Here is an 8,448-nt window from a genome sequence, read left to right as displayed (position 1 = left end):
AGGAATCGCAAAAATAATAATGCAAAAAGTGAATGTGAATTTATGTTATGTGTTTTCCTTTTGTAATACTACACAAACAATTCAAATAAAATCTGAAATATTCTGATAAACATGCAACATTTCAGAAATCAGAAAACATGCTAAGTTTCAGGTGAAATTCACAGTGTAAACAAAAACAAAAACAGGACAGTATTATCAGGAGTTCTCTGACCAAATGTGCAGATTGAGAGACTCTCGGATGAGAGTCGAAATGTCTTGTTTTTCTAAAATAGTGTCCGGATGACTAAAACTGAAACTTTTTTTCTACAGTCATATTTAGGCTGTTATTGTGAAGCGTGTGTCTTCATCAGATACGCCTCCCTCATCCTTTGTACATTTATGTTCAGTCAAGCAGCAACTCATTTCTCACTTCTTCATCAGTCTCTTCAAGCAGTAAGAAGCTAATGACATTTTATAGCTGCAGTATATTTTTCTTTGATAAATAGATAATGTGTCACATGTGATTGCAAAACCTTGTGTATTTCTTTAGTATTTTGGGGCCATGAAAAGAAAAATGATTGGAGACGTCCTTCTCAAACTTTGTCTTCTCATTGGAGGTAAGTGATTTACATTGAATACACGATCAGTGCAGCTGGTATTGGATTGGTATATATCTATTTTAAACAGGGTTTGCCGTCCAGCAAAAAAAAGGCTTTATCATGTGTTATTTTTTCTCTGCGAATTAAGAATTTAAAAGATTACAACACAGCAATTAAGACACAGTAATATCTACATCACAAGTGTATTTCAAGTTGTCAAAATCATCAATAAATGACACAATGAATTTAAATAAACGTATTAACATTTAGGTTAAATATTCTAGTCTAAAACATATTAGACTAGACAAAATGTTAATATATAAATGTGTACAACGACCCATTTCTCTGGAATTCTCTGCCAACTCCCATAAAAAAACTGGTGACACTATTTATAATTTATATACATTAAATTATTGCATTAGTTTATCCTTTTCTGGAAATGTAGGCCTATTTAGTCTTCTATTGCACAAGCACATTGAGCCTATGTTTACCAGATGAAATGTTCTATATAAATACAATTATTATTATAAAAAATGCTCTAAATCAACAAACAAATTTAATAGAATAGGGACTTTTTTTCTGAACTTCCGCCACCTGCTTTTCTCTTTCTGCTTTTGCCTGGAATGTTTCACAGTATGGCATTAAACAAATATAGCTCCATGGAGCCAAACAGGAGACCATTAGGCCAATTTACAGGTCAGATCTGTGGAGAGGCAACTCTACAATGTTTTTGTTAAAAATAGGGGTTTTCAAAGTATTTCTGAGGAATAAAATGTATTCAATCAACTTTATTTGTATAGCACAGTTTACACACACAAAGTCTCCTAAGTGCTGCACAGAGTACAAAACAAGCACAAGTAAAATATGTTAAAACCAGCCAGTGAATAAAAGTGTGTTTTTGAATGAGACTTAAAAGCATCAACTGAAGGTGCAGTCTTTATGTGGCGAGGAAGAGCGTTCCAAAGTTTGGGGCCGCCCGGTCGCTCCAGTTTTCGGGACAAGTGATTTGTAGTAACATTAAACTACAAAAAATAATAAATATATTATTCATCAATGCATTTCTCTAATTTCTCCCCGACAGTTTTGAGTGCTCCTGTCTATGGTGTGGAGTGGAAAGCCACTGTGGCAAAACAGATGGACGCTTTGGTCAGCTCTTGTGTGGTAGTGCCCTGCTTCTTCAGCCACCCAAAGGAAAACCTGCCCACTGCCAGACTCAGGGGCAAATGGCATCGCACCAAAGAGAAGGACCAGCTCATCTATTTTGAGGACAACACCAGGGTCCTGGAGAGCTTCAGGGGCCGCACCCGCCTCTTGGGAGAGCTGGGCAAAGGCAACTGCTCGTTAGAAATTACTGACATCAAAAGCCACGACAATGGGCCCTTCTGTTTCCGCATTGAACTGGCCCGAACCGAGACTGACACCGAAACTGAAGACAAGTACTCTTTTGAGGACGACTGTGTGACGATGCACATGCTGCGTAAGTCAACCAACATGGGAGAAATATAACTTAACAGTATATTGAGCAGTAAGAATAAAACTTGAGTCACAGTGACAATACAGTAGATAACAACACTGTTGCAACAACAGCATCATTGGCTTTATAAATGGATACAGTATATTTTTATTTTAGGGATTATGATTAATTGTAAAATATAGTCTTGCAGTTGTACATTGTAGCTACAGTAATAATTTGCAATGATACTATTGACTATAGCGTCTACATTAAGAAAACAAATCGTCAGTTACCATGCACAATCTCAATTAAATACAACATGCCAGAATACTTTTGTTAAACTAAATGTGACCCTTTTACTGCATTATTGATCCTTTACTTTGTTAAAAACTGTCTCTTTCTGAAGCCAAGCCAAAGGACCCATCACTGACACACAAAGATCCTGTGGAAGGTCGCCCCTTCACCGTCACCTGCTCCGTCACTCACACCTGTCCCACCTCCAGACCTCAGCTCACATGGAGCAGGGGGTCAGCAGACGACATCACTGAGAGCCACAGGGAAATACACCAAGGATTGTGGGAAGTCAGCTCAGTCCTGACTTTCGTCCCTGCAGAAAAAGACGACCACAAGGAAGTTACCTGCACGGCTAAATTCAACGGAGAGATGACATCGAGGTCCAAAATGACCCTCTATGTCAAACGTAACATTAATACAAGACTAAACATTTTTACATTTTCTCATTTGTCGTAAAAACCTTTCTTTTGAGGTATTTTCATATAACCAGAAGGAATTACACACATAACCGTCCAAATTGGTTATTCACAATATCCAATCCTATAAAACTAGACCACAAATCTGCAGCTTGTGATAAAAAACATTTAAGTCCATTCACACTTGTTGAGACAGTTGTAAATAATGTTTAAAGGGACACTGTGCCTCGTAATGTTATTAAATATTGTGATTGCAGGTGTGGAAAACTACAACCACATTATCATTCCTGTCGCTGTGGCTGTAGGTTTATCAGCCATTTTTGGAGGATTATGTTTCTTAATGGTGAAAAAATACAAGTAAGTCAAGGCTCTTAACTAATAATATAAAAGGTTTGAACAAAGTTTAAAATTAAGGTACAGCCAAAATAAGAAATGACAAAAATATTTGTGTCTCTACTATACAAAAAAAATATGTATAAAAATTCTTAAGCAAGGAGATTTAAGAGTTTCCTGGTGGTTACATGCAATTATAGAATGTTCTTTTTGGTTTAGGAGACGTATTGAAGACCTACAACGTCAAGATGGCACGTAAGTAATCTATAAAAAGTAGTAAAATGGAGTTTTTTTTTTATTTTCATATAAAATTTTGTATATTTTTTTTTCCCAATAAGTTTTTTCAATCGGCTCTCCAGGATGTCTCGAAGGTAATACGTTTATCTGTCAACTGTCCACTTGAACAAGTTTAATGTAGCGTAATGTGAGTCATTTTAATGTAAAATCTTTTCCGCAGGATCCGCAGCCCAAGACAAATTCCTTCTGGACACAGGCAAGACAATAGCAATGTGTATTATTCTGAAAAGTAAAAACATTTATTTTATAGAGTTTTGCCATGACGTATGCTGCCCTGACCTATTCATGCAGAAGTTACATGTATTTAATTTGCCTCAAGTTTTACTTCTCTTTTTATTTATGTGAAGTTGGGAGCAGTTTGTGAAAAATTGTGATAATAATTGTGATAATTGTGAGAAGTTAAAAAAACACATTTAAAAACTTATGTGAAGCATTGATTTTTTTTACATAAACGTTCAAATAAACAAATCAATCATGTGCTTTTGGATACAAATGCCATTATTAAAAAACATGTCTTACAACTGATGTTTTATGTTTTCTGCAGCCCTCAAAACAACTGTAAACTTTCAAAACCCCGCTTACCATCCCCAAAAAGGTACAACAAAAACGAAGAATGATAATAACAACAACATCATATCTATATATCTTTGTATATGTACATAATATTATACATATATAAGTGTGTGTGTGTAGGTGTGTGTGTGTATATATATATATATATATATATATATATACACACACCAGGTTTTGTCATATATATATATATATATATATATATATATATATATATATATATATATTTTACTGTAACAACTGTCTGTATTCTGTTTCTGGCCACGGATGGGAAATAGCCAGCCGAAAGCATGCTCCTTCTCACAGGTATAATTCTAATGATTATTTGTTTCGATGTGTCTCTTATCAATGAGTTACTACTATAATACTACATTAATTTGCAGGACGATGGGGACGACTACATGAATACTGCTGATTTGAAAGTCTATGGGAACCTCTGAATCAAAGGCTGAAGAATGTTTTGTACATTTTCCACAAGTTGGGAAAAACATTGCTATATCATTAACCAATATACTACCTTTATTATGTTGTTTAATTATCGTGAACCTTATTGATATTGAAAATCTGCATCTTTCCAATAGTCACTTCTCTGGTTTGTCCATATCTGATAAATTATTCAATATTCAGAAAATGGCTCTTTTACAAACCAAAGACACAAAAAAAACCTTTTCAGGAAACATTTCCTCACATTTTTAGCACAACAGTAATCCGGTTTATGGAATTTTTTGTATCTTTTTAGCTCTTAAGTACATTTAGTCAGCTCCATTTTGATCAATTATCACGTGTTTTTGAAACTATGCTGGTTGCTTATGCTTAAATGTATAATATTCATAAACCATCAATTCTTGTGTGTTTAGATTGTATGATTAATCAACCAGATTAAATTAAATGTTTTAAAAAATAGCAAAAATATACATGTGTCAACTAATAAACAAGTTGTCTATGGATGGTAATAGTTTGACTATCTCTCTCCACAATGACCCTCAATGTCAAATAAGTGTTCATCAATTAATTAACACATACATTTTACATATTCTAAAATCTTGTGTAAAATGTATTTAATTTAGTGTGTTCATACAAACAGAAGAAAATACACACATAAGTATTATTTTAGTCAGGAAAGGTCTAATACCAATCTAAACAGACTAGAGAAGTCCACAAAATAATTTATACCAACCTCTCACCAAAAATGGTCTAATTCAAACTTTTGTAATGTACTGGTAACATAGCATTGAGAGAGCTGCAGAAAAGCTTGCATATTAATGTTGTGATTGTAGCTAGGATAACTACAGTCACATTATCATTATGTCACTGTGGCTGCAGATTTGGCAGCCATGTTTGGATACTGTGTTTTATAATGGTGAAAAAATATAAGTAGACGGTTATTGTATATTTTAGTAAAGAAGCCCTAAATTTACAATATAGAAAGCTTAAACAACGTTATCATTAGGCAACGAGTCAAGCAAATTCAGCCATGAATGTTGTTTCACTGTACAACAAAATAAAAATAAAATTTCTTAAGTAATAATGTCATGGCACTTACATTCTTAAGTAATAGTTTTTTATTTTGTATGCTTACTTTTTCCATTTCCGTTTGTTCAACCGACTGTCCAGTCTCAAAGGTAATACGTTTATCTGTTAAGTACCATTTATAGAATTTTTCTAAAAAGTGAATGCTTATTTTTGTCATTGAATGCAAATGATACCAACGCATACTGCCCCAATCTGGTTCCATTTATTTCATTTGCCTAAAGTTTTACTTCTCTTTTTATTTCTGAGAAGTTTGGGGCAGATGGTGAAAATGTGTCATCAATGTTCTGGAGAAGTTCAACAAATAAAAAGGTTCTGTGTGTAACATTTGTTTTTAACATAAAATAAACCAAGTAAAATGACATGTACCTATCTGTCTGTTATAAGTTCAAATAAACATAAGTTCAGACGTCCTGACAGGAGAGTTTGCAATGGTTCTGAGGAAAGCGGAGCGTGAAGGTGGCCAGTGCCTAGAGTGCTGCTGCACAGACTAACATACACTCTATTTAAGATGTACTGTCAAAATCTATCCATGTAAGCATGTTCCACACGAGCTGCAAGAATAAGTAATTAAAATGTAGGCCTGTAAAATGTTGGGTATCCTATTCAAATAATGGATTGAAATATTACATCTAAAACACACCAGAATACCGGAAATGACACTCATGATTTATAATCCTTTATAACCACATATACCAGAATTTAACAAACACGTAAATGCTGATGAATAAATGGCTTATCTTCCTGGAGCTCTGGAGTCAATTTTTTTCCCTTTTTTATCTCTAGTATCTAAGCAGTGTTTGCCAAATGGTGGGCCACAACAAAAATCTTGTTTAGGGCCATCAAACACCTGGTGATCCAGCGTATTTTGGCCCGAATACGCTGGATCACTGTATTGTGTAACTGTCTGTTCTTTGGTAGTTCGTGGCTGAGATTCCCCTTTTAAAATTGGCCAGGATAATATACAAGGAGTCCGGGAAGGTCCGCTCCACATTCAGAACTTGGTCCACGAGCGCCTTCTGCACGTTCGCGCTCGGTGAATGCAAACAGCGGCCAGAATGAATGAGGCAAACTCACGATCACAGTCACATCTGAAGACCAGGCGTTGTTGATGTAGAAACAGAGTCCTCCGCCTTGTGATTTCCCCCCAGAGAGATTTCTCTGTCAGTCAGCCCTGACTAGGTTGTCCATGAATCACCTTCCACCTTATGCTGCAGGCCGGACAAGGGCAGGACAGGACCAGGAGCACACTGTCTGTGATAATTCTCCCATGACTCGTAATCTTTAAATATTGATTATTTTATTATGGTTCCATGGAAGGCCATAAGGATATAACATGAGTCTATTAAGGGGTATTTAGGGCGAAGGGGATTCACGAACAAGCTAGTCAAACGGAAGTAGCGCAACGGAGCTGTGCACAGAGCCCTTTCATGGGATTCTGGCAAAAGGATTCCTTCCTGAGAAGGATTTGGCCTTGTTATAGCAATAGCACAATTCAAATCGAAATTATATACAGTATCTATTGCATGAGGTCACAAAATCCTTCAAATCAGGAAGGAAACGTTTGCCTAAAACCCATGAATTTGTTTTGTGGCAGTTTTGTGATTTTCAACCTGCTTCAGAATTTCGAACAAAGCTGTTATAAAATTAAACATTGCACAAAAATAATCATTGAAGTCTGGTCTTCCTCTAGAGATAATTATCAGGCATATTGTAAATGATCAAATTAGTTTAGTTAGTTTTTTCCATTCAGGGTCTAAAAATACAGATATTTGCTGTGAAACAAATGTTTCTGTTCCCTAATATGTCTTCAGTTCATCAGGAGGCTCAGACAAAATCTCTCTTTATGCTGTTTGAGTCAATGGACCACTAAATACCCAGACAATCCCATTTCATAATTTTTAGGAAGAATTTGTTGAAACTGTTACAATGTATTGGGCATGTTTGAAGAAATGTGTTTGTCTTTATTACAATTGGTACTTTAGGTACATGTGTGCATAGTTGCACAATTATATGCACAGAAGCAGAACCTAAGCGAGGATGGGTGAAAATAGGTGCTTCTTAACAGGTTAAAATACTATTTGTGCAGAAGTTCTATTTAAGTATATATGTTTTACTGCTCTATTTAAGCTGAGTGTAACTATTTTAATTTTGTGACATAATCTTTCAAATAAAGCAAGCAAAATGACACTTAGCATTGGATAGAAGTCCAATCATGATATGATATGATTATCTCTTGCAACTAATTATGTTCTTTGCAGATCTCAAAACAACTGTGACATTACTTTCAAAGACTATTTTTCCATCTAATGAAACAGAATCAGAAAACTGTTTATTAAAATTGTCAGTGAACAAAATTCACAGACTAGGAACTTGTTTTGGTGTCTTTAATTGTGTTCAACATACAACAATGGACAATAATAAAAAAAAACAGCTATTTCAAATAAGGCATGCATTAAAAAACAGATTACATATACTAATTAGATCAAAATAGACTCCATGTCAGGGGTGAGAAGGTTCGGCTGTGAGCCGTCGTGCTTGTCCCAGAGTCCTGGAGACGTACAGGTCCTGCAGAAATGGAAGTCTGCAGCCAATTACCTTCTCAGTAGGGTACACAATGTGCTGTAGTCTCTAATGATTATTCCTTTTGATGTGTCTCTTATTAATGACTTGATACTACTATAATACTACATTATTTTTCAGGACAATGGTCTATTTTTATCAATTATGATGTGTCTTTGAGAATATACTGACGGCGGGTTTTCTAATACTTTTAAAGAAATTTAATATGCATTGATGATTAACAAAACATCCACAATTTTTTTAATTAATAAACTAAAACTGACTAAATTACTAGTAATAATGTTGTAGTGGTTTGACCTGATATGGAAAACTACTGTGAGGGGAGTGTCACACACTAGGTAATAAATAGAAAGCAGGAATCATGCTTTGTGAACACAATTGTGAACACAAT

General features: G+C 35.0%; 1 protein-coding gene across 1 annotated transcript; it reads left to right on the top strand.

Annotated features, from left to right (window-relative positions):
- The first annotated feature begins 443 nt into the window (after window positions 1–443).
- LOC140374441 (myelin-associated glycoprotein-like) lies at window positions 444–3,449 on the top strand. Its single transcript, XM_072461334.1, has 6 exons — window positions 444–596; window positions 1,660–2,055; window positions 2,438–2,731; window positions 2,999–3,098; window positions 3,294–3,329; window positions 3,413–3,449. The coding sequence occupies exons 1-6, from the start codon at window positions 542–544 to the stop codon at window positions 3,447–3,449; spliced, it is 918 nt and encodes a 305-aa protein (XP_072317435.1). The 5' UTR covers window positions 444–541.
- The last annotated feature ends 4,999 nt before the right edge of the window (window positions 3,450–8,448 follow it).

The sequence above is a fragment of the Eucyclogobius newberryi genome, unplaced genomic scaffold (genome assembly GCF_026437365.1).
Source record: "Eucyclogobius newberryi isolate DKJ021-1_F unplaced genomic scaffold, fEucNew1.0.hap1 SCAF_3, whole genome shotgun sequence".
Lineage (NCBI taxonomy): Eukaryota > Metazoa > Chordata > Actinopteri > Gobiiformes > Gobiidae > Eucyclogobius > Eucyclogobius newberryi.
The sequence above is the reverse complement of the archived record's forward strand: the minus strand, read 5'-3'. Positions and strand labels throughout refer to the sequence as shown.

Coding starts and splice junctions, on each gene's coding strand:
- LOC140374441 (XM_072461334.1), top strand. CDS start 542: ATGAAAAGAAAAATGATTGGAGACGTCCTTCTCAAACTTTGTCTTCTC. Junction 597..1,659: donor ACTTTGTCTTCTCATTGGAG/GTAAGTGATTTA, acceptor TCTCCCCGACAG/TTTTGAGTGCTCCTGTCTAT. Junction 2,056..2,437: donor TGTGACGATGCACATGCTGC/GTAAGTCAACCA, acceptor CTCTTTCTGAAG/CCAAGCCAAAGGACCCATCA.